General features: G+C 36.7%; 2 protein-coding genes across 2 annotated transcripts; one reads left to right on the top strand and one right to left on the bottom strand.

Moving 5' to 3' along the window:
- Positions 1-1,978: 1,978 nt before the first annotated feature.
- Positions 1,979-11,266, bottom strand: LOC139723524 (DNA replication complex GINS protein PSF1-like). Its single transcript, XM_071634762.1, has 8 exons — positions 11,192-11,266; positions 9,380-9,444; positions 8,574-8,669; positions 8,045-8,135; positions 7,017-7,097; positions 5,942-5,974; positions 5,064-5,138; positions 1,979-2,282 (listed from the first exon to the last, which is right to left on the bottom strand). The coding sequence occupies exons 1-8, from the start codon at positions 11,264-11,266 to the stop codon at positions 2,214-2,216; spliced, it is 585 nt and encodes a 194-aa protein (XP_071490863.1). The 3' UTR covers positions 1,979-2,213.
- A 341-nt stretch (positions 11,267-11,607) lies between these two features.
- Positions 11,608-26,395, top strand: LOC139723469 (lysophosphatidylserine lipase ABHD12-like). Its single transcript, XM_071634715.1, has 12 exons — positions 11,608-11,753; positions 13,545-13,675; positions 17,210-17,315; positions 17,969-18,094; positions 18,816-18,892; positions 19,999-20,128; positions 20,418-20,455; positions 20,820-20,899; positions 22,491-22,573; positions 23,241-23,319; positions 24,491-24,615; positions 25,623-26,395. Exons 1-12 carry the CDS (start codon positions 11,608-11,610, stop codon positions 25,636-25,638), a joined length of 1,137 nt encoding a protein of 378 aa, XP_071490816.1. The 3' UTR covers positions 25,639-26,395.
- Positions 26,396-26,838: the final 443 nt, after the last annotated feature.

The raw sequence follows: 26,838 nt of genomic DNA, 5'->3' as shown, positions 1-26,838 counted from the left end.
TATATTATAATAAGCTTTTGTCAGAAAACACATAAAATTATAACTCATATAACATTTGGGAAGTCAGTAGCCTTTGTTACAGTTAAATTCCATCAGCCATTCATTATATCAAGATTTATTCTCAATCACATTTGATTCTGATTGATTGGCATGACAATGCTGGGATGGTACAAAGAGTCTTATTGAATACAGGTACAGTGTATTATGCAAATTTATGTACATATAGTTTTACATGTCTGAATACTGTGTACTCCGTTCTAATGAACACGGTTATAACGAAATTCTGGTTACAATGAAGTAAAAATTCAGGCTGCAACATTATCTGTTCTATGTTTTTTATTTTTGTTTGTTTGGTTACAAGAAAATTTTGATGGGTATATAACAAAAACAACTGCCGTTTCCGAGGACTTCGTTATGACAGGAGTCCACTGTACAAGCAATGGTACAAATATGTATCTCGAGTTCATTGTCATGTGGTTTGCCTAAAATGAGATAGGTGATGTGGTTATACAATGTAAATTGCTATACATAGATATTACAAAGGTTCTGCTATTCACAAATTCTGAAATTTAGTACAAATTGTCAAATACGCAATGAAGATATACATTAAATGCTTCTATGACTCATTACGCTATTAAACATTGGTACATATATAAATACATTAACATATACACTTGTATGACATGGAATTCAACATGTACATGTCTATGACTGCAACTTCTCATTTTTTTTTCCATTTGAAGGAAAACTTTCTTTCCAAGTCAGTAACAGAATCTTAAATTGAACTCTCACATACTGGTAACCAATGCAGTTAAGAATGGGAGTGAAGTGAGAGAACTTAGATTTTTACCTTATACTTGAGCAGCAGTATTCTATGCTCTTTAAAACTTTGGAAGTTGAGAGGATGTGACATTAAATTACATTGCATAGATGAAAAGAATTTAATAACTCTAGTAGCTTAATACACAATGCATTTCATTAACAATGATAGACAACGCATTTAAATTCAATCATCACAAATACCTATATCGATCTCACAGGGTGTTAATTTGTACTCTAGGTATAATTACATGGGTTGTGCTCAGATTCTGCGAGACATACACAGAAGCATATTGTTTTGTGTGTTAGTAGCAATAATCTCAGTTGGCCCAAAAGAACACTAATTACTATACATGCCATATATTTTGTGAGCATAATGTTTTTTGGATCAGGACTCGGAATACAGTTTTGCAAGGGGTTGAATTTGTGTCCAAGAACCAAAGCGAATGAGGACCAAGTACATACTCTCCCTTTAAAAGAAAAACTGAGTGATTTTACTAGAGGCAATGTTTTCATTCATTGTTAATTTCAGAATGATGAATTGAGAAATTTGCTTCACAAAAACACTGCAAAACATAAGGCATATAAGGTATAAAAATTATCTCTCTAAAGGTCAAGGGGGGGGGGGGGGGGGGGGGGGGGAAGGGGGATCACAGTTAGCCATCAATGCATGTCCAGTGAACTAAGTTTGTTGGGACCCTCATCCAGGGCATCAACTGAAAACTGCAATATGTCACAATACAGTATGTAAATGTTGCACACCTCTATCAGCACATTCTATTCATGACTAATGCCCAACTTTCAAAGCAGTAGCATCATCCTTTCAAAAGTTGTTGAGAGTTTAAAGTGAAGGGTGTGTAAAGGGTTTTTGAGAAATTAAAAGGGGGCTCTCAGAAGTAACTAATCACACTATTCAACAAAAATATGTTCTAGAAAAACTGCAAAAAAAATCAAATACAATTTCCCATTTGAGTAGAATTACGTTAGAAAAAAAAAATTGCTCTGTCAGAAAATATATAAAACCAACGATTGACTAGGTTGCATCTTTTCATCTATTTTGACTCCTTGCATAAAACTGTTTCGTGCGACTTTTTGTTGGTTTTGTATTGGACAGTCACATATGTCCTTGAATTAATCTTTCCTAGTGGTATGATTTTTTTTTTCACCAACCAGGCACGCTTCAATCCATGCACACTTAAAGGCAAACTGTACTGTGGGCAGTTCTCACAGTTGGATGGAAATATCCAAGTTTCAACAGTCAAGGCACACGGTATTCCACAGTCCTCCCTGTCTGGCTCATGTTCTGGCTGGAGCAGAAAGCTGACACAGGCAACTGCTGTCAGAGTGTTCAAATGACCTGAATATTTCTCAATCAGCAGTTGTCAGTGGGATGATCATGACATGATGTGTTCCAGGACTCCCTGCCTGATCAGAGGCTCACAGAGAGATCGCAGGAGGAAGTGCTGAGTGTGTCAACATAAAAGAGAGAACGAAGATGAGAGAGAAGTGTGACCAACGACACAGAGAATGCACAGTGGTGTGGATATAAGCTGGTAAAGACTGCACTTGTCATGAAGTGTGGAACATATTGCTACACTGTGTTGATATTGGCAATTCACTATGCACCAAAACAGTGGCAATTTGCTTTCCACTTCCTTTTTAAAAGTACAGCATTCGTCGCTGGGGCAACAAGACCTCGTATCTACAAAATGTCAAATGTTCAGGAGAGCCAAAAAACATGGCAGCCAAAGCACTATAGCGAATAGGATAGCCTTTCCTTGGACATGTCATGGTGGCTTCATTTTTGTGGTAAGACAGTTAGGATTTGGACAGGACATCACTTAACCAATTATTTGACCATTAATCAAACAAGAGACCCGCGGGTCTAGCGCTCACCTGAGTATCGCAAGTTCACCTTTCACGCAGTCACTAATCTAAATTATTCACAGCTCTACCAAAATTTGACCAGGCATTCTCAAGTAGAAGATGAAACTGTACAATAAGGGCCCAAATTTTTTAAGATTCCTTAATTTGGGGGGGGGGGGGGGGATTGGGGCCCCCTGGGGCCCTCTGGGTGGGGCATGGTGCCCATTTTTATAAATTGAGATCCTGACCCCCTAGGGATGCTACCTGCCAAGTTTGATGAAAATACATCATGAGGTTTTTAGGAAGAAGATGAAAATGTACAATTCAGGTCCCCATTTGGACCTTCCCAACCAACCCCCCCCCCCCCCCCCCTGCCCCCAAGAGGGGCACCCCTTGATCTCCTATGAACAAACTTGAAAATACAGTCATTAATGTACTCACTCATAGTATTATCTTACCTCTATAACTTCTGATTCTAGAGAAGATTTTTAAAGATTCCTTCATTTTGGGGGTTTGGGGCCCCCCTGGGGGCCCCCTGGGTGGGGAATGGTGCCCATTTTAAGAAATTGAAATCCTAACTCCCTAGGGATGCTACCTGCCAAGTTTGGTGAAAATGGGTCATGGGGTTCTCAAGAAGAAGATAAAAATGTACAATTTAGGCCCCATTAGGACCCCTCCTCACCCCCCTCCCCCGGGTCCCAAGGGGGGCACCCCTGATTCTGCCATGAACAAACTTGAAACTACAGTTATCAATGTACAAACTCATAGTATTAACTTAGCTCTATCACTTCTGGTTCTGGAGAAGAAGATTTTTACAGATTCCTTAAGTTTGGGGCGTTTGGGCCCCCTGGGGGCCCCCTGGGTGGGGCATGGTGCCCATTTTAACAAATTGAGTTCCTAACCCCCTAGGGATGCTACCTGCCAAGTTTGGTGAAAATGGGTAATGGGGTTCTCAAGAAGAAGATGAAAATGTACAATTTAGGCCCCATTAGAACCCCTCCCCACCCCCCCCTCCCCTGGGTCCCAAGGGGGGCACCCCTAATTTTGCCATGAACAAACTTGAAACTACAGTCATCAATGTACTAACTCATAGTATTAACTTAGCTCTATCACTTCTGGTTCTAGAGAAGAAGATTTTTACAGATTCCTTAATTTTGGGGGGTTTGGGCCCCCCTGGGGGCCCCCTGGGTGGGACATGGTGCCCATTTTAACAAATTGAGTTCCTAACCCCCTAGGGATGCTACCTGCCAAGTTTGATGAAAATCGGTCTTGGGGTTTTCAAGAAGAAGATGAAAATGTAAAAAGTTTACGCACGACGCACGACGGACGACGGACAACGGACGACGCACGACGCACGACGCACGACGCACGACGCACGACGGACGCCGGACGAAGGGCGATCGCAATAGCTCACTTGAGCCTTTGGCTCAGGTGAGCTAAAAAGTTATCTGTAAAGTATTTCATATATGTCTGTAAATTCCAGAATAAAACCCCTACTTTTGAATCTTTCCAGGCTTACTTAAATAATAATAAAGAAATAGAATATAGAATTTCTAAAAAGAAAGGCAAACTTGGTATTCATTTCCAAAAATGGAGGTTTGACATTTAATTTGCACTGTATATTTTTTCTACAAGGTATTTTTGTTATATTTGTTATGTGATATTTTAAGTATCCACTTTGTTTTGCTGCACTTTTTTATTATGTGATTCTGTAATTCGATTGATTTTTTTATTCTTTGCTGTAAATGGCATTTGCTTTTTACCAATAAATACTGAATGAAAAAAAAAAAAAAAGTCATTTTCACCAAAATTGCAGATACAAGGTCTTGTCACCCCAGCGACGATATGCAATATCCAACAGCCACTTATTTTCATTACCAAACATGCACTGTAGACCGTGTCAAGCAGCACACTGGCAAAAGAGCAAATACTCTCACAGATTTTTGTGATCAACATCACAATTTAATTCACTTTATTACATGTGTACACTAGTTAACCTAAAAACAAATGTACAGTAAGAGCAATATGAAAACTGCAAGTCAATCAACAAGTCATATCTTGGTTGCTGACGATACATGACATCCCTTGTACACCTGGTGAAACTACAAGATATAATCACTTCATACCAGAAGGTGAACTTCACAGTGATTTCACTCCACAAACATTCACTACCCTGTACACGATGCAGTACTGTCTTATTTACTTGTTACAATTAAAATTCTCCACCTTGACCTGGAAATATAAATCATCTTTCCTTCTTTCCACTGTCAAATATCATTTCCTATAGAAATTGCAATAATTCCTTATCACAGATTTTCAAAAAGAAGATGAAGCAATAAGGCCATAATAGTTGTCACAAACAGACAAATATGTGATACCTGGCTGTTTTTCTTCAACACAACACTGCTGCCATCTTCAGTTTCAAACTCCCCATAGTCCACAAGGCACCGCACCTGCGTATAAAGCACATACTGTACATGTAGTCGGAAGCAAACACAGGTTTACACAGACAGTAGCAGTTGACAGTTTATGTCTGTTTTCTACAATGACACTTTTTATTCTCTTGTGCAGGTAGGTGAAATTCCTGATTGACAACCACATTTTACACACTGTAATTATGTCACTAGAGACAATGTTTTTGAGAGTTGTTAAGTCTGTGAGTATCAGTCAACTTGTGAAATTCACAACTATCGAAACAGTGCAATACATATGCTGCATTCAGTATAATTCACTTGATTCTGTTCAAAGGCATTATCACTAAGCGTGACTTCAACCTTTCCAAAGACCATTATCTCTGTATGACTGATGTACAGAATGTCTCCAATGGCTTATGGCACCAGAATGCTTGCTGATACTGAGTGTATATGCTGTTATTTTTGCGAATGAGGTCACAGACATTTTTGCGAGATGTTGTTTTCGCAAATTGACACAGAGGCCTTCATAAGCGCACTATTTCCTTAGCGCATGATGACATTTTCGTGTGTTGTTGAATTCGCAGTCTAACTGTGATTCGCAAAATTCGTGAAAATTAAACCCTCACGAAAATAACAGCTTATACAGTATGTACTGAAATTGTGGACAAGTGAAATTCAAAAGAAGACAGTATGATCATATATGGGCAAATGTCCTGTCTTCTTAGTGTTATAAATTGACATTATTTGGTAAAATTTTCATATGAAGGGTTTACAAGAGATATTCTCACTGATTCATAATCCGAACTTAATCATTACAAAAGGGGGGAAAAGTCAAATCTTACCTCAACATATAAGCTCTTTGGAGGGCTTCGGTCCTGACAAGTAAAACAAACGAAATAGCTAAATCAAGAGTGAGTCTGCACAACATATAATTTTGAATTATCTACGCATATTTACTTGATTTGTCATATACAAATAAAGATGAATCCAATACCAAATTACAAGCACTGGCCTTCAAAAGAGGGTTTTCCACAAACAACCCCCAAAACTAAAGATTTCACTTCTTGGGTACTGGATAGGGAAATCCATTCTTCAGTATACAATCTCAACTGATTGACAAATCTTTTTTCTTTTTTTTATTAATAACTTTAATTCGGGGAGTGACAAGATTTGACTAGTTTAGACTAGTTTTAGTTGCCAAGATGGAGCAGCAAGAAAGAGACATTCACTTTATGCAGACAAGATATCAAAACAAAGGGATTACCATTTCATTCATAATCCACTAAAACATTTACTTGAGCTATGTAAAGCAGATTGAAACCCTGATTTGCAAAGTGCCCAATGTCTTCAAATGTCCACTAAAATATAGTACAAAGTCTCCAGAACTATTTCTTTAATCATGCAGCAGTGATGTGCAAGTTTCTTTTTGAGAGATAGGGCTATGAGTGATCCACATGTGGAACAAACCAAGGTCCACAGCCTTGGTTTAGTTTGTTGTTTGTTTGTTTTTCTTTTTTGTTCTGCTATATAAATATGTATCTTTCTTTTTCTTTTCTTTTTTTTTTTTTTGGGGGGGGGGGGTGGGGTGAGGAGACCCTGAGACTAAAAGTGAATGTTTTGCAGGGATACCAGAGCTACCAAGTCTCACATATTCTGCGTGAGACTCAAGCATTTAGGGGCCGTCTCACGATCTCATGCATGGCACCTTTTTTTCTCACACATTGGGTGAAGTCTGCAACTTGGGCCTACAATAATGAGCATACCTAAAAAGATTAAAGTGATAGTTGCAATTGAAGGTATATTTTCTTTTCCGAGATGCCAAGTCATGAAAATCTCACTCATAAAAATGTTTTGAACTTGGCATCCCAGGGATACTCGTCTGACAAAATAGGTAAAGTGGTCTGTATTGACACCCACCTGCGTTAAATCTAGTCCATTTTCTCCCAGTGTCCGCATGTATGAGGCTAGGGACTTATTGTACCTGGTAAACCACTGCACCTGTAAGCACAAGGGAATGTGAGAGAAGGATGATGAGATGTCACTTTCAATGCACTGATACAAAAATGGAAGGCTTATCAGGATGTGTTGATTGCACTAATATTTGACAGGGCCTACCTAAAGGCACCCTTTGTTTAGTAACCCTGTAAAATTTGTCTTAAAATTTGGGAAGGGCATTGCAGATTCACCCAAGAGTGCTGAAAATTCCCACCATATAAACCATGTCAAAGATGTGGAAACACAAATGAAAAGAGGGCTACAAACACTTCTGTAATACTGATATATTAGCTATTACCATATGTGACTGCAGTAACATTTTCCTCAAAGAAAAAGAGAATGGTTACAGCTCATGATAAACTGCCTTCCCAACCCATATCCATTCTGGTAACTGATAAATCAGCAAAATCTATCTACTTTTATTTTTTATTCGTTTTGTATAAGTTGCTCTCTTAATTCACATTTGAGGCACCAAAATGGAATCAATATAGTCCATCTTTCATTAAAAAATGTTAGAAATTTCTTTCAAAAAGTTTCCAGAGTACCTGCTCGACCTTTTTTTTTTGTTGTTGTTGTTCAATAACTAACCTATGACTTATATCTCGATAAACCATCAAACTCTACATGCTTCTCACACATTATGGGACATACTACTCAAATGCAAACATGAAATTAATTTATGTGTCAGTTTTTATGCCTTCTGAACAAAACAAAACAAAAAAAAAAGAACACTGGGACTTCTAAAGAGTGTCAACTTACGAAAGACTTTAAGTTGAGCAAGGTCTACATCAACTATACATTATATGTCATCACTGTTCATATTAAGTGAAGCATTCATGATCAATTAGGGCAACATCCTCTGCAAACTATGCTTTAAAGTTTCCTGGTTCACCCTGCAACATATGCTGTGCATTGACATTTGGATTTCAGAAGGATGACCAGACACATACCTCTTGCTCGGATAAATTGTACTTGACATCAGCTGGCAAGACACTTCCAAACTCCCATCTCATGTCACGGATCATGTGTAACCTGTTGTGTCTGCACAGCATGGGGGGAGGGGGGAGATAAAGTAAAAAACAGAAAGAGATAGTTGGAACACATTAAAAATGATGCATTACTTACCATCAATACTGTTCATATCGAGACAAAGCAATAAGTAGCTTGATGCAGAGATCCACATAATACATCAATCCATTTACAGTTATTGTTCTGGTCCTGAATATTGTGTATTTGGGTTGTTGTTACATGGATTTTGTGAAGATTATAATAGATTTCAAGAAGCTTCCATACAGGTATATTCATTACCCCAAAAATAGAATATTTAAAGATACTAACCTTCTTGACAAAAATCAAGTTGATCTTTCAATTCTAAAATGTTTGACATTGACTCTTTGCAGTAGTAAAACAATTTGATAAGAAGCATCATCAACCAGCCTAAACTCGCCAATGATGAGTGCACTGCAATGGCATACATACAAATAAGCCAGCAGACATCTTTTATCTCTCTCCAGACATGTGTGACGAAACTGAACAGCTGGTAGGAGATCTTTCTCCCCTTGAACTGTTGCTTCCCTGTCACGTAAGAGAAAAACATTTTGTGGATAAAGATGGGACAAAGAACAGAAAACGATGTCAGCAGTTCATGGTTTCACTACTTGAACAGGACAATATCACTGAACAGAGAAGATATTAGTCAGGTGATTTTTTTTTTTTTATTTCAGCAGAGATGTCACTTCAGTCACTACTACTCCTACTACTAGTGATAACTGCAGTAATGGTAAGACTGCTACAATTTCATTTCAAAGAAACTACAAAGAAAATCATAAAAGCATTGTAAAGTTCTATATGAACACCTCTATGCTTAACTCAACAAATACAAGTAGTGTTCATTCAAAAAAAAAGAAAAAAAAAGAAGAAAACTAGCAATGGCTCAAAAAGATACAGCATGACTGACCAGTGTAATAATACATGATATAGGCCTATTTGGTAGACTGTACTATGAAACAAAAGTGAATCTTGATCTTGAATGATAAACTGTGAAAGTGGACATTTTCGCTGAGAGAAAATTTTTGAACATTTTGCACGACCAGAAACTAGCATGAAAACAAAAGCATGCAAACATTCTTGCATGTAATATGTGGCAGTTCCACTAATAAATGTCTTGATTCCATGAAATCAAAAGCACGCAAAATTCATCTTACCTAGCCGAGCATGAAAAGTTACTTGCTCAATAAATGTCCAATTTTACAGTATATCTATCTAGTCTACTTTGTTGTACTTACACATCACTCTGGTTTTGATCATAAAGGGCCTTCATTTCTTCAAGAACTTGCCTCACTCCATCCTCCTGTGAAGGCAGAGTGTAATACATTGCAAATAAGTAACATGTAGTGTTAAGTATTAGTACTCAGTAAAGTCAAATGAGGTAGAGCCTCCGTAGAACTATTGTCGAGATCTAGAGTCTACTAGACCCCCTAGTAAAGTTTAGATTATACTAGCAGGCCTTTAACTAGCAGGGGTTCACAGGGGGTCCCACAACCCCCCCCCCCTTTTTTTTTGCTTGTCAGCTGATTAGAAAAAAAAATCCGTAAGTGGATATAAAATTAGGCCCACTTTTTCTTTTTTCTATTAGAGCTAACATAAAATTCTAATTCTGAACCCTCCTGTAAAAATCCTAGTTATGGGCCTGTTGTAGTCTCTGAAGTCATCCCACCACATGACACTCCCTTCGAATTCGAAGGACGTCGAATCTACACTAGTGGGTGGAAAAAATTATTTCTCCATATCATTTTCTAAATTATATCGTACTGATAGACTTAAATAAGTTTAACATTGTAGAAGGCTCTACAGTTAGATTCTAATATTTCTAATGTTAGGTCTATTATTTAAATCCACATTCATAAACATGATGAAATTAACATATAGAATCTAGAGGCTATGTAGCGCGACCAGACGCTGTCAGTACGCTGTGCAACTTACAAGTTACAGTGACTGGGCCGTGTATAGTTAGAGGCTATGAATAATGATTCAATTCAATTCAATTCAATTCAATTAAATTAAATTAAATTCAATTCAATCAATTCAATTCAATCATAGTTTTATTTCCAATCAATGAGAATCAAAACATAATACAAAGTATACATGTCATGAAATAATATTGTTCAAACATTTGAAAAGATTCATGTAGTATCAAGATAAATTATATAACAACATATATTTATATATACAATAATTAGGAGGAACAATACATATATACTTCGTGGGCGTGCGGAAAATAGATTCGATTATGGAAAATTGTGATCCACTAAAAAGCAAAGCTTGTGGGACGTGGATCGCTAGATGAATAATGAACAAATAATATATCATTCGAGGGTTTTTTTATAGCTATTATATTTGATATAGATTATTTAAGTCATTTGTAAAGATATACATGTAGTTATATTGAGATACGCAGGTCGGGAAAAAAAATAAGAATAGAATATCAATGCTGTTAATGCGCTGCCCGGACACTGTACACTGAACCACGTGTACCGGGAAAATATGACGAGGACAACACACTCGTACACACATTACCCACACACATAAGACGCGAGACAGTACCGATCGAGAGGAGAGAAGACGGTAACAATACAAGTCTACGAAGAACAAAAGACAGGAAAGGAAGAGGAGAGAAGATGATCAGCTTCTTAAGGGCTTTATAACTGAGCTGAAGTCTGTCATTCAAATTTGTAATATGCTGAATGAAGACAGCATTACCGTTTTTTTTGAGTTATCTAACTGTAACACTAGTACTAGCTTGGTGATTTTATTTGCTTCTTCCACACCCTCCAGTTTTCACAATCACAAGGCGTGTGCGTTTATAGACAGAAAGATCCGTCTGTCCGGAGGACTCTTTTACATTTTGCCATTAACGCTGTCCTTTGTATACGGAGGGGATCCGTGAAGCCAGACGCAGTCTCCGCGGAACATTCCCCGACGGACAGATACAGACCGATCTTTCGGTCAAGTGCGTTTAATAAACAACACGCCAAGTGGAGTAACATCAAATAAAGTTAATGGGACTATAGTGATCGTTACACTTCGATTATACTCACGTTGAACGGAGATAACGCACCATTTACCGCTCTGTGTAACTCATGTATAAGCTCGATTGCTTTGTCTCCATACATGGTTTAAAATCTACTCTTAAAAATACAGGCAATCAATTGCAATATCAGTGTACAGTGGGAAAGTTGGAGTTCAGGCGTAGCAGTTACTACGCTGAGCTGCTCTTTCGCATTTCGCGCTAACAAAGTTTGTCGACCGTGCGTGTGTGAATATTCATAAGGACGTACATGTACGTATTGTAAACACTGCAATCTCGCGTTCGATCGCTGCGTGCTTCGACCGACAATCCAAATATCACTCCCAGTCTTACTAATCCTAGTATTTGCTTGTAGGACAGATCACTACTTTGAAAAATTGTGTCTTTGTAGCGTAGTTCAGAATCAAGGTCTGATGATAGTTCAAAATGAACCGACATCGCGGTAAAACGAGTTCCAAGAACAGCAAAGAGGAGCATTCACCAAAAGAGGTCTACAACGGAGTGGAGTCGACGCCGACCGGGCCCGGGCAGGATTCGGCCAAGAGGGCGAGCGGCGAGCACGTGAGGAAGCGGTGAGTAGTGCTCTCCTCCAATTATGAGTGCTACCGGTATCAGTAGATTTATTAGATTCTGTCAGTGGAACCAAATGAAAAATCAAGAAGCGTTCCTAAACCGGTAGTGAGAAAGATAGTTTTGAGTTGATTGATTGTATTTTTCCTTTTGTGAGGCAACTGAATGAAATGTAACATAACATTGGCATGCATTAAAGGTAGGATTTTAGGAAGTAGGACTAGGAAGGGATGCAGATGCCGGCTGTCTCATTTTGTGCATGGATTGATTTTTTTTTTTTTTTTTAGATACTCCCACATATCTACAAATCACACCCAGGAATGTTAATCCCTAAATTATGCAGATTCAAGGATGAGGGTTTCAGGCTAGAGCAGTGTTTGTTTGACATCATGCAAGCAGTGGCTGTAGTAGGAAATCGTATAGCCTGTTTTATAGTGTGTGAGTCAGCCAGCGTGCTGTCATTGAGAATGTCAATGTCACTGGCATGATGCATATTACCTGCAGGAAAAAGGACCTGGATTCCTTTCTGCCTGTATGAAATTGCTTCAGTTCAGAGTCATATAGAATATTTGAGTGATCTTCAGTTCTCCACTACAGGACTACCACCGTGGTAGATGCTCATGAGGAAGCTTTGAGGAATTGAACTGAGTAATATTGCTCAATCATTTCATTTACTGAGTAATTTACTGTATCTGCTCAAGTGATATTTCACTTCATTTCATATAATGTGCTTGATCAGGTAAGAGGAAATTCAAGCATAGCAATATTGCTGACTACTGGTATTACTTACTATCCATGTAGCAGAAACAAAGTAAACAGACAATTTCAAAAGAATGTGCCAAACTCTTTAAAAAAAAAATCATCTCACACTCACAATATTTTGATCCCAGCTGACATTGTTTTATCTTGCATATAAAATTATGTACTTCAGCCTATCCAATGCATGATGATATGAATTCAACATGTCCTTTCAGGACCCACAGGTGTTGTGTGGAATGCATTGACTTGAGTTGATTCATGATACCCTCAACATAATTTATGTGGCAAAAAAAATATCTAGATATGTTCCATATTCATAATAATTTTTCTAATATTTTTCTTCAGATAGCTTATGCCCACAAAAAAAAAAAAAAATACTACACCAATATTCTTCTTGTGACTTCATCTGTCAATCATTGCTATAGTACTGGTATGATTAGCAAAAGACATTGGAATGCACCTTTAATTCCCAAGACCGAGCATAACTTGTATGTTCCCCTGCAATGTCTTTTGTTAGTCTCAGTAGAACACAGAAACATGCAAGTTCTGCTCAGATGAGTGGAAGGTGCATTCCATTGTCTACTTTGGAAGTGATTATGCACAGAATATTGGTTTGGAAGGGTTTTTGTGGGCATATTCAAGTAATCTGAAGAAAAGTAGTAGAAATATTATCATAAAATGGAATATATGTAGATATTTGTTTCACAACATAAGTGATGGTGAGGTTATCATGAGTCAACACAAATGAACATGCATTTGCATTACATAGTCCCTTAAAAAGCAAATCAAAAACAACAGTATTACGATGCTTAGAGCTTGGGATATCTGACATTAACCCCTCACCATTGCCATCTTGCAATTCTATTGACATTCTAAATACATTGATTGCGGGACTGAAAGAGTTACGGTATATATCACACAAATTAGTGTACTTAAAACAATTTGTCAGAGAATAATGCATCCCTAGCATTATTTGTATAAATGCAATTTTAAAGTTATGTTTTGTCTTTTTGTTGCAACTTTCTGCCTTTCAGGAAGAGGGCCGTCATTTGGTCATGGACTTGGAAAATTTGCATCCTGAATTCTTTCCTGTTTTATTTCATTGTGCCCATCCTTATCCTGTGCATACCAGACATTGCTTCCCAGCTCATCTTTCTTAGCTATGGTGAGTCCAAAATTCAACATCCCCTATTGTGTCATACGAATGTGAAGGATGATTTTTCCTAGGGAGAATTTTTCATTTGTATGAATAAGGGAAAGATTAAACCAATGGGTCATTACTGATTTTAGGGATATCAGAAAAATGTAAATACATTGTAGAAAGTTTTAGCCATTTGAATATACAGTATGTCCAAAAAAAAAATTACAACGGGGCCCTCCACAATGATATCTTTAAAAATAGTTAATTAATCTAAATACAAATTCAGGGTATGAAACTATAACTCATTGCCCACATCTTACAGAAAACCCCATTCGATTTGCTTCAGTGGTCAAAGAGAAATGTGGAATTTTGTAGAGGATATCAGGAATCTCTTCTGTCCAAGTTCTGTCTATTATTCACACACAAGATCATCGAAGCGCTAAACTCGGAAGAATCTGATTCATGACATGCTTTACTACAATCCACATTTCTCTGTGATCGCTTAACCAAATCGAATGGGGATTTCTGCAAAATAGAGCTAAAATGTTATGTTTTAATGCCCTGAAGTAGCATTAAAAAAATTTAATCTTATTTGGCGTTATCAATGCAAAAATCTGATTGTAATTTTTGGGGGGACATACTGCAGTCAGGCAGTAAGTCGCCCCAAAATTTAAAATCAGATTTTCAAATTGATAACACCCGATACGATCAACCTGTCTAAGTGCTACTTCAGGATCTTAAAATATAACATCTTAGCTCTATTTTGCAGAAAACCCCATTCAATTTTGTTCAGCGGTTACAGAGAAATGTGGATTGTTGTAAAGCATGTCATGAATCGGATTCTTCCGAGTTTAGCACTTCGATGATCTTGTGTGTGAATAGTAGACAGAACTTGGACAGAAGAGATTCCCGACATCCTCTACAAAATTCTGCATTTCTCTTTGACCACTGAAGCAAATCAAATGGGGTTTTCTGTAAGATGTGGGCAATGAGTTATAGTTTCATACCCTGAATTTGTATTTAGATTGATTAACTATTTTTAAAGATATCATTGCGCAGGGCCCCGTTGTAATTTTTTTTGGGACATACTGTACAGCAAATCATCAGTCATGCTGTTCAAGTGGCAGATGAGATTACGTTGTGTGTATTTCTTTGGCATATTACTTCTGATTTACCATTGATTTGAGTGTATCCATTTGATATGGTCTGTTAAAACATAAGTGCAAATGAATTTATGCTTGTTTTGAATTGAGAAGGATTATCTCATGGCTCAAGGCTTGGCAGGATCCTAAACCCTAAGTTTAATTATTAACCCTCTTTTGTGTATGTGTTCTTTATTCGAATTTGTTCAGTGATTTGAAGTCGAACAAACAATGATAAAACAATTATACAAATATTATGTATTTCACTCATTGATGCTCCTTGATGGCATACAGACATGCCTCTTGCAAAATGGTAATAATAATAACAACAACAACAGCAACTCAATAACAATAATAGTCATCATCATCATCATAATCATACAAATAACACAAATTATTAGCATATCATTGACATGCCATGATGAAATTCATTAAACCAAAATATGATTATGGCTTTCATGATAAGAGATATGCAATGACATTTTTTTTTTCACTTAAGTGTACACATAAGCACAAACACACACACACAACAACAACAACAGGAGCAGATGGTTCAGTGATTTTCAAGAGGGAAGCCAAGGGTGGTTTAAGTGTTGAAGGGTTTTTGTTTGTTTGTTTGTTTGTTTTTTGTTTTTTTTGCTTTTAGATGTTTTACACCTACTTAGATTTAAAAAAAAAAAAGAAGAGAAAAGAAATACTGGTTATTGTGTGTTACAACTGATCTTTAAAATTTACAAGAACTTTTTATAATTGTTTCTGCACTAGTAAATTTGGGTTAAGTTATAAATCTTCATTACATCGGGAATGGTGTTGCAGATAGTCTCTTTGTAGGATACATGGTATACATGTTTGCAAGTATTGCAGAGTACATTTCAATAATGCCCTTGGATGCTGTGCATATTTACACTTTATACTTGTCACTATCTGTCCTGTCATAGTGTTTACATCCTATCAGATCTTGATGTCTTTCTATGCACCTGTCGTCATAATTTTTGTTGTTCTTTTTTCTGTCGATCTGTTTAATGACTAAACAGATCAGGGAACCTGATTCTTGACCCGGTATCCTAATTCTGTCATTTACTTGCATCTTACTCCTCACTTTTTGTACAAATACTGCAGTAACAAAAGTAGCGATATTGGCAGCTCCTGAGACTATCAAATGCTGCAATTTCGCATCATGGTTAACATAAACTTTAGCTGGAGCTTGTGTCATAGGTCAATATGGTGTTGCAAATAATAATTTCTTTTTCACAAAACCGTATTCAACATAACTTCATAAGTTCAGTACATGGATAAAGTGTGACAGGAAGATTAACTGTAAGATTGGAGTCAGAGTGTGATGGAGGTACAGGGTCCAAGGTCAAATGTCCAGTTTGTATCAAAGACTTGTAGTAATTTTTATACAAGGCTCAACACTAACCTTTATCTTTGATGACCCAACAATGAAATGTGATAGTTGAAAAATAAAGGAAAACATGAGAATTTAATGATTTTATAGAATATCAAAATAATACAATAAAATGTGATGATTATGTGAAAATTGGCATGAATTGTAAAGTGCATCAAACATAATGTGAGTAATGAGTAAGAGAGAAACATTTAAAAAGTGAAATGATTTGATTAAGCATTACGATAATTATCAACCATAACTCTCTTACAATTAGCCAATATTCTGTATGAAAAAGGGCTTCAAATACCACATGTATACTGTGACTTAGTTAACTTAGTCTAACACACTATATTCAATGTTGAATTGAGACATAAATGTAATTTTTCATGACATTGTATATTAATGAATTAAGTTTATTTAACATCTAGGGGTATATTCACACTTATGTTATAGACTAGGTAAAAGTTTGACTGTGAAATTTGGCCATGAGGAAAATAATATAGCCGAATTTGATTGTAAAATAGACTGAATTTTGCCTTGAAAACTAATTCTGTTCAGTTACAACGAGCTGAAGTGTGTGCAGTTATCAAGCACTGAGCAATATTCTCCCCCCTTCTCCCCTTCTATGGACGAGAACAATATATAAGCACAATGTACACACTCACAAATTCTTGGTGGCCCAATCAGGCCACCAAAACATATCATTTCTTTGAAAGTGTTGTCCCAACATCTATTTCTGGTGGCCCCAGGCCGCCATTAATATTCATCATTTTGTTATATGTATATTTTAAACTTGATTTAATTATAGAGGGTTGCAGTACAATCAACCAGTAAGATTAGATATGATGAAAGTCTGTGTGGTATGACCCCTTTAACTCAAATATATGGTCTAGACACGGCAGGATTTGTAAATTCCAGTCCTGATGAAGACTTTGCTCCAGTTTTCTGTTTCAAGAACAATATGATGTGTTTAGCATCATACTTAAAGTATTGATAGTTCTGTTACATTGTGATGTTATCTTACAGTTCGATGTCCAATCTTCCGAAATTACCATGAGCCACAGACTTATGGCTTGGCAGGAGCTAGGAATATTTACTTACCCTCAACAGATGGTGTCACACTTGGTGTATGGTAAGTCTACAGAACTAAATTAATTGCCCTTCTCAATGTCAATGCTTGGATGTTAATGGTTTCAAGAGCTTATTAGAACACACAAATATGATAACTTAAATCTCACCCTAATTGCATTGAACTACTAAGCTTTGAGTGCTCAAACCTTTATTGAGTTTGTTTCTCTCAGGTGTTCTTCATCAAATGAATAAGAAAGAAGAGAAGAAACAGCTCTGAGAAACCCTTTCCCATGGTAGTTTCTGTGAATAATTGACAAAATAGCCTGCCATCCCCTTCTGGCTCTGTCCTGATTTGTTGGCATTTTCAATATCTGAGGACAGGGATGCGTGTATCCTGAAGAGGTTTGTTGTGTCCAGTGTACTGTGTTATACTGTAAGATGCCACACGCTGTGCTGTACCTAAAAATATGTCAGCTAGCTGTTCCATCCTGTTTACAGACCAAGCACTATTTCCACCAAGAACTGTCCTGACAATCAACAGGCAGAGAGATATTCAATTTCGCGCATGCACTGATTGATTATGTAGGCTGCCTAACCTTCCTCTTTGCCTACCATCCTTAAATCGAAAGCTCCCGAGAGATTTTGTTTCCCCCGATATCCCTTCTCTCTCTTTCTATATAACACTAACTATCACACAAACCTTGAATGCTGCAGGCAGGTATTACCACGCGGTGTTGCACCGGAAGATGGGGCTAGCGAGATACCAGCAGAATTCTTTGATGCTGCGCTCGCGGACGAGAGACCTGTGGTCATGTATTGCCATGGCAACTCAGGATCAAGGTACCAGCACCTACTGTAGCCAAGTCTCCAGCATTTGTGAGGGATTAAATGGAGTCAGTGATTGGTTAAAAGACAAGTGATATGAGGGCTGATTGTACCACAGCACTCTTTGTTCAGTTTTGAATGAACAGTGAAGTGCGCTGATAGAAAGTATGTGTCCATCACCAAAACCAGCTGATGTTGTATCACTCCCAGACAACCAAGCCACACAATACTTACTGAGTTTTAGATTGAAACCAATTAGATAAATTATGAAAAATTGATTTTTTTTTTTTTTTTAATATTACTTAAAATAAATTGTGGGGCTTTTTGTTGTTATTGTTTGTTTGTATAGCTTCTTGGAGCTGCAAGAGGGATTACAGTATCAAGTATTGTGTGTTTTTGAAAAATTCTATGACTCTCACTACTGTCTTTGACATCAGTGTACATGTCACAAATGCATATGAAGGAGCTACAAGAGACTAACCTTTAACTTTCATAATCATTGAATATAATTTCACCAATTTATTATACCCACTTTTGCCTCTAAAGGAGGATGCATTCCACAGAGCTTTCAAGGAATAATGGTGTGGGTACCTCAAATATTGTTTGTGTGCTTGAATTTATTCCATATCATACCTGCAGGGATGATTCATGCAATAAATTGTGATTTAGTTTCCTAAAAAAAAAGAAATATCTTACCTTTTTGTTTTTCTCACTACCTTCTGTTTGTGAATCACAGAGCCAATCCTCACAGAGTGGAAGTGTACAAAGTGTTGTCAAACTTGGGCTATCATGTCGTAGCAGTTGATTACAGGGGTGAGTAAGGGATAGTGTTTTATCAACAAGCACTGAAAACTTCAGATATTGTGCCACTTAGGTTTAAGCCCTTCATTCTTTTTGTTATAATGAAGTTTCAGCATGAATTGTGTCTTCAGTGAGTTTACCTAGTAATCAAAGGGAAAGTAAAACACCTCAAATATTTTCAGGAAGGAGTTTGCAATAAAGTATAGAAAATATCTCAAGCTTTTTATGTTCACTAACTAGCAATAATGTGTTATTTCACCCTGATCATACGATCACATTTCATGAGTCAATCTGTAAATCTAACTTATGATTTTATTATCATGATCATGATTTCACATGCCTATCATATGTAACCTTTTGATCACATTTCATGTAAATAAACTCAGCAACCATGTCATGAACTCAAATCATCATTCATGGGCAGCTTGGAGATGTGAAGAGTCAGTCTCATCTAATGACAATGAACTTCAGACCCTAACTCGTCCACACCCACGTGAGGTGCCCCTCCAAAACTGTAATGATTTTAATATTATCAAATCAAGAAAAGGGCTAAGATTATCCCTTGGTCCACTTTCAACAAGTTACGCAAAAGAATTAGTTGGTAATCTAGCATTGTAATCAATATCGATGCAAGGTTAGTTTTCTGTAAAATGTAAGTGGGGGGGGGGGTGGTCACCATGATAATGTTCTCATCAAATTTTGTTACAATCTTAAATAGTGAACTGATTACTGATGTTTTGTTTTGGTGGGTTTTTTTTCATTATAACCAGTAAAAGTATTAGTGGTATGATTATTGCTATCACTGGATTACTATTATTGATGCCATCATCTTTTGTAGCCATAGAATTAAATTAAATGTTATGTTAAATTAAATGTTGTTAAATTAAATGTTAAGTTGAATTAAATGTTATGTTTACCACAATTAGTAACAATTAACAAAGAAAATTTAATTTACTTTCTTGACAACCATTAACAAGTCACTCGATTTCTTCAATGCTTCTGAAATATACACATTAATTGAGCAGTGCATTAAAATGCACTTCAACAGCATGAAATTCAGCATTGTTGTGACATTAATCTGTTTTGTTTTGTATCCTCAATATGTCACTCAACTTTAGGGTATGGAGATTCATCCAGCTACACCACACCTGAGGGTATTCATGATGATGTTCTTACTGTTTACCGATGGCTGAGAGCTAAAACAGGGGACTCCCCTTTTTTCATATGGGGACATTCCCTGGGTACTGGGTGAGTGTTGTCATATCCAACATCATTGAGATTGAACACTTTGAAAAGTCAACAGATATTTTAAAATGCTTCCTGCTGACTTTCATGTTCCCAGATATTTGTAGTTGATGCTCAATAATCAAAGGTTTAGAATTTCAAGTTGATTGAAGAGTTACGTTTTGATTTATCTTTAAGAGTGATCACGTAATAAAAGTATAATGTATTGTTTGCTTATTTGTGTGTGTGTGTGTGTGTTTTCTTTTAGTATGTGTCTGTTAACAATGCTATTCATTTCATCTTTTTTTTTCAGAATCTCAACTGTATTTACTTCCAAGATTTGCAGAGAAGGTAAATATCCCTAGTTGAAGTCATTTATCTGCTTGAATATTTGATTCTTCAAAATTTTAGCTTCTGACAAACAATCAAACAAACAAAAAGAAAATAAAATGACAAGTGCACATTAAACTTCATATCAAAGAAGAGTAATTTTGTCATGTTCTATTACTGATTATCAAAGAAGAGTAATTTTGTCATGTTCTATAGCAGTCACTCAAAGGCATGCATATTTTATGAAAATAGTTTGTTGGAACATGGTATTAAGTAGAAAGTGTCTGTGAATGAATTATCAAATCAACATTTCACAAGAGTAATGCTCTCAAACTCAACCCCCCCCCCCTTTCTTTCTCTCCCCCTTCTCTCTCTGTGAACTCAGAGGAATGTCCTACTGGGTTAATCCTGGAGGCACCCTTCAACAACCTCCTGGATGAAACGATGAGACATCCATTTGGATTGGTAAGAATCTGTCATCTCCCCACCACCCTCTCCCTTCCATACCCCCAGCTTAGGAAATAAATGAGATTGTTTCATCCCTCTGGTTACAGTGTATTGCCTAACACCTACTGTAAAAGTGGATATTTTTGCGCGACTAATTTTTCGCGCTTGGCCGGGTAAGAATTGTTTCGCATGTTTTTAATTCCGCAGAATCAGGCAATCAACTACTGGGGCATATGGCATGCAAAATTATTTGCGTGCTTTTATTTTCGCGCTAGCTTCTGGTTGCGCAGAATGCGCAAAATTTCAACACCGCGAGAATTTCCACTTTTACAGTACAGTTGAACCTCTCTTATCCGGCCTCCCTTTATCCAGATCTCTCTATTATACGGACGCAATCTCGCCGTGATTTTTTTTTTATAATTACGGGAGGAAAGGGGGATTCCCAACTCCTTGAGAACTCCTACACAAACACACATGAATTACATATTACTTCCAACATGATTAACATACATTACATCAAATTTCCTTCCAAATTGGTTACCTTCAGACATTTTAACATCCCCAAACATCCCCAAATGTAACAATGAAAAGGTTGCAGTATACACATTACTACATGTGGTACTACAATGGGCTACATCAGTACTTGTGTATGTATATGTACATGTATAAAGCATTGAGTCCCCCGTATCCGGCCAAATCCCATATCCGGATGAGCCCCGGTCCGGACTTGTCTGGATACGAGAGGTTCAACTGTATTTCAATTCAAGTTTGGGTTAGCCCAGCTTGGACTATGTGGTTAAAGCTATGTCTGATTCATAGAAGGCATGCAGTTTCTTCACAAATGTTTGTTACTTAAGCTTACTCTGAAAGGCTTTGTAGAAGTTCCATTGAATGACAGATATTCAAGACATGTCCAGTAATCAAATGACAGTTATATTCCTGAGCTTGACTATGTTGACACTTCGTCAGATCTGTAAGGCTGCGTTCACATAGAAGTATACTATTCGGGTATTCGGGCTCGTTTTTCGAGGGCACGGGAATAGCTTGAATCGAACGAAAGGATTTCCTCACACCAGTTCACATAAAAGGGCACTATTCGAAAGTACGAATAGCTGAGAAAAGTATAGCAAAGTGGGAATCGAACTTGTTTGATTTTCTTGCAGCGTATACCGTCTCTCGTTTATGAAATAATGACAATTTTGGTCTGGATTTGCCCTGTAGCAAAAATAAGCATGTAGACTGACATTTTGATGCAGTTTAGAAATTGTTAATAAGATTTGCTGGGATGTAGGAGGAAGAAATCCTCACTGCATGGGATGGTGAGTTGACGGTGCGGGTGATGGTGTATTCGGTGCGCGAATAGCGAATAGCGAATAGCGAATAGCAAAAACCGAATACCGAATACTTCTATGTGAACGCAGCCTAATAGAGAAATGTATATGATGTTATTTAATTTTCTCAAGTTGAGCTTAGTGGTTTCAACAAACTGACTTAACTTAAAGACATGTATTGTAAGCATTTGAAATTGTTTAAAAAACTGGAAAGGTCAGTTATTTGGCACATTGTGTATACATGATGTCATTGTTTTTATCACTTTCTTTCTTCACAGCCATGGAATGTCCTACCTTACAGCAGGCTCTACTTTGATATGGCCTTCAATGTCACTGCACCATATTTTCAAAGTGACAAGAGGTAATCATCTTTGTGTTATACTATTACAGAGTGGGACCCAATTCATGAAAAGGTTAACCATTATTATTAGTTGTAGTGATTTGAGTTCCATGGCAATGATTGGAATGCTCACAGCTTATCAGGTGTCGCACAGTTCGCTGCAGTCATTTAGAGTTGCAATTTTGAAGTGTTTTTGACATGGGGAGCCTTGCCCCACAAGAAATTATTACAGACATGCAATGTTGCAATTTGAGCACTTCATGAATGTATCTTACTACCACATACTTTATTTAGCCATCAAAAAATATATATATATGTGCATGTATTGTATTTATATTCTGTCATTATAGACACGCCACATTGATGTATCTTGCTGGTGGATTTGAAATGGAAATGAAATAGATGCCAAAAGCAGATGATATATGTGACCCCAAAACAATGATGTAACAGGTGTGTGATGCACATTGGTCAATATCTAAAACCATGGTGCATGTATGAGTTATTACATCATCGTCATGTACCATGGCCTACTTTATGACCAATTATGTTATATAACTATCCTCAAATATCATATTCTTTTTGAAATAGAATAGGCAGTGATTAAGTAGTTTGAGCAGTACATCAAAGAGAAGTGCATTTATATTCATATTTTGTGTAAATGTCATCTTTATCTCTCTCTTTGTGACAGCATTCCTCATGTGACATGCCCCATTCTCTTCCTGCATGCTGAGGATGATTGGATCGTGCCCTTTGACCTCGGCAAAAAGGTACTTAACCAAAAGAATTCTTCACTCAAATATGAATATGTAGGTATTCTTCTGTTACTGTAAAAGTGAAAATTTTCACGGTGTTGAAATTTTCGTGCATTTAGCGCAACCCGAAACTAGCGTGAAAATAAAAGCACACAAATATTTGTGCTTGCCATATGTTCCAGTAGTCGATGTCTTGATTCCGCGGAATTAAAAACACGCGAAACTCTTCTCAGCTCACCCAGCGCAAAAAATTAGTCACGCGAAAATATCCACTTTTACAGTAGTTGATTGTTCTGATGAGGAAAAGAGGCAAGTTCTTCACTTACAAGAGCAAGAAATGTCCAGTGGTATATTTATTGTTTACCATACAGACCAACAGTGGTTACGGTGTAAGATAAGTTGACTAAAAGATAGTGTAATGTATTATATTTCTCAAGATGCAATCATTTTTGTTATGTGGCGAATAATGCTTTTTTGATTCATCCAGCTGAGAGGTGGAACAAGCTTGTTCCATAGCAATGTCTATTGTAGTCTGTAATCCCTCGCTCATTATTTATCCCCATGTCCACATTTTATGTGCTGAGTCAGAATTTCTTCACTGATTGCAAGTTTTTTTATGTCATTTAATAGGGCAAGGTTTGCGATCAAGACCCTTTTGTTTCAGTTTGGACAAATTCAATGATTATGATTTTAGAGTTATCATTTTAAAAAGTACTCAATCTTTTTTGATATCTTAAAGTTGTGAAGGGTTGACAAATGTTTTCAATTGTTGATTTTATTTATGAAATAAGCAAGATGATGCAAATTCAGAAAAGAATTCCAAACAATGCTATTTTTTTTTTATGATGGATGTGTATCTATTCATGTAGCATGGTGAAGTTAAAGGAAGTTTTTAAAGTTCAAGGAAATGGGTTCATAATTCTGAAGCTGTTGAATGATAATCCATGGACTCTTAATATAACAAACTCCTTTGCACCATTTAAATATTTGTCAGGAATTGCACATCAAAACAATTAAATCTTTAATTGTACTTCACAAAATGCTATTTGGATACAAGGATAGATTGTTATATCAGTGATTTTTTTTTTGTTTTGTTTTTTTGTTTAACTAGTGCCTGCTGTACTCCAGATTTGTTTGAAAGTGATTCATAAGTGCTTTTCCCTTTTTTATCCTCTTTTCATTAAAGCTGTATGAAGTGGCCATGGACACAAGGCCACCCACTGCAGGACCAGTCAAATTTGTGTCGTTTGGAGCAGAAGGCTTTGGCCACAAGAACATTGCCTTCTCCCCAAAGCTGCCGCCCATTCTAAGGTGAGAAAATCCACCACATATTGATAAATTCTGATGACACATTCACAGAACCTAGGATGTGAAGTGCTGTTTCTGACACCCCCTGATTACACCAGTTGCAATATTGCTACATATTTGGTGACATTTACAGATGTAAATTTAAACATAATTGGAAATTGAGCATGTGTCATAAAATATGAAAGGAATAATGAGAATCAAATAAAACTTCATTTCTTTTTTTTTAACAATATGTGATTCATGTTTAAAAGGAGTTGTTTGTATCAACAGTACCATTTCTAATTGCAAGCAAGTTTACATCTAACATAGATATTACTTTAAAGTGAAAAGGTGGTTCTTTATGCTGGCAGAACTGTAGATTTTTGCTCTAAAATCTATACAGATACCTAAGGCATGTGTGAAATAATGCTGTAATAACACACTTTCAGTTAGGTAACAACGAAAATGTAAAAAAATAACCTACGAGGTTCACTGAAGTACTACAGTCTCTGAGCATACCACATTATGGTTGCTGTCTAATTTTTAAAAAGTGATTACTGATAATCAATAAATTGGGCCACAGCAGTAGCCACCAATCATCCATGCTAGAGTTATTGGTATGCAGCTTGTTAGAAATACAATTGCTAGGGCACAATCAATCATCATGTAACATTCCACCAACCTTCCACTGAATTGGAAGGGCACTTCAGAAATAAAAGCCTTTGTACTATGATCAAAATTATTTTAGACCTTTGATCTAAAGATACTAAAAAAACAATTAATCATCCTGGCAGATTGCATCAGCCAAACAAGTTTCTTGGCAGACCCTTTCGATGCATTGCAAGCAAATTCCAAATGGTGGAAGATGAATTTGTAGCCTTTCTAAGAGCTGTTTATTGGCTTCGAGTGTGTAATTTGTCAACACCACATTTGATTCTTGAAGTGTTCTTGGTCTTTCATGTAGCATGGTTAGCTTATTCACACAGATGTTTTGATTTGAATTTGTTAACCCTCCTCTGCATTTCTTTCAGGGATTTCATCAAGTAGGAGTTCTTCATTTGATGACACCCACATGACTGACTTCATACCCTTTTAATGTGTGTGTAATACCTTGGCATGCAAACAGGTAATAGTGTTCTCTGGTGCTTGCTGCTGCTGTGTAAGACTCAGTGACTTTAAGATGTTAGTGGAAGTGAATGATATGATATTATTTTGCATTAAAATGTATATTTGCAATGGTGTATGATGTGCTTTTAAGATCACTATTTGATGCAGTAATTCTGCATTCTATTTTTGACCTTGTGCAGGCAAGACATATGATATGTGTGTGTGTATGGATTATGTATGAAAGAACTCTTATCAGTCATTTTGCTTCATAGAAGTAGCTGGCAAAAACAAAGGCATTTAAATGATATGTAGATGAAGGCAAACATATCTTCACCTGACCTGGAATAGGTAATACACATCCAACAATGTTTTGTAGATTTTGCAGCATATTTAATGCTTACTACAACATTGAAATACAACAGAGTAGTCAGTATGTACACGAGTTCTTGATGCAAACCCATATACTGCTCCTCTACTAGTGGAACCACCATGTGTGTGCAATAACTGTGCTTTGGTTGCAAACATCGCTTGGAGTCACGGAGATGAATTTATGCAAAGTGACTGCATACATCATGTGGCACAATCGGTAGTTTGATATTTTGCACAAATTGTAATGAATGCAGGGAAGCAGCTTTTTAAGTCTTATTCAATTTTATGAAAAGGAGTGTTTATCTTTCTAGAAATTAGTTAGCTTAAAACATAGTGCAATAGTATCTTATAATTTCATGTAAAGGTCAATGTTTTTACAAACATACTAATCGAGTAGTGAGAGAAATGGGGGTTAGGGCATTAGCTGGCTTATGAGTTGAAAGCAATTTTCTTGTTCAGACCTAGAAGTCCCTTCCCACTTTTCAAAAAAAAAAAAAAAAAAAGATGTAGCATGATACTTTGCAGTAGATACCAAAAGTATTTACTTGGTGATTACTTTTGAAAATCTTTGCATGTAACACATGAAATTCTAACAACATACAGAAGACCTTGTGTATTGAAATAGTCAAACAAAAACTAATAAAACAGTCTATATGAATAACACAGAAGTGAATTTATGTTCATAGGACTTAGTGCAATTTACCATAAATGACTGGCTCAAAATTGTACATGTATTCCTAATCTTGGCAGAAATGTTTAATGATTGTGCTT

The sequence above is a fragment of the Diadema antillarum genome, unplaced genomic scaffold (genome assembly GCF_040938485.1).
Source record: "Diadema antillarum isolate AM-2024a unplaced genomic scaffold, OU_Dant_1.0 scf00000192, whole genome shotgun sequence".
Classification (NCBI taxonomy): Eukaryota; Metazoa; Echinodermata; class Echinoidea; order Diadematoida; family Diadematidae; genus Diadema; species Diadema antillarum.
Note: the sequence above shows the minus strand (reverse complement) of the source record. Positions and strands in the feature narration are given on the sequence as shown.

Excerpts from the sequence above, each read along its gene's own strand:
- LOC139723524 (XM_071634762.1), bottom strand. The coding sequence starts at position 11,266 with ATGTATGGAGACAAAGCAATCGAGCTTATACATGAGTTACACAGAGCG. Across the intron at positions 5,975-7,016 it reads ATGGACTAGATTTAACGCAG|GACCGAAGCCCTCCAAAGAG; the intron begins GTGGGTGTCAAT and ends TTTACTTGTCAG. Across the intron at positions 2,283-5,063 it reads TGTTGAAGAAAAACAGCCAG|CACTTCCTCCTGCGATCTCT; the intron begins GTATCACATATT and ends TGACACACTCAG.
- LOC139723469 (XM_071634715.1), top strand. The coding sequence starts at position 11,608 with ATGAACCGACATCGCGGTAAAACGAGTTCCAAGAACAGCAAAGAGGAG. Across the intron at positions 20,456-20,819 it reads TTCCAAGATTTGCAGAGAAG|AGGAATGTCCTACTGGGTTA; the intron begins GTAAATATCCCT and ends CTGTGAACTCAG. Across the intron at positions 20,900-22,490 it reads TGAGACATCCATTTGGATTG|CCATGGAATGTCCTACCTTA; the intron begins GTAAGAATCTGT and ends CTTTCTTCACAG.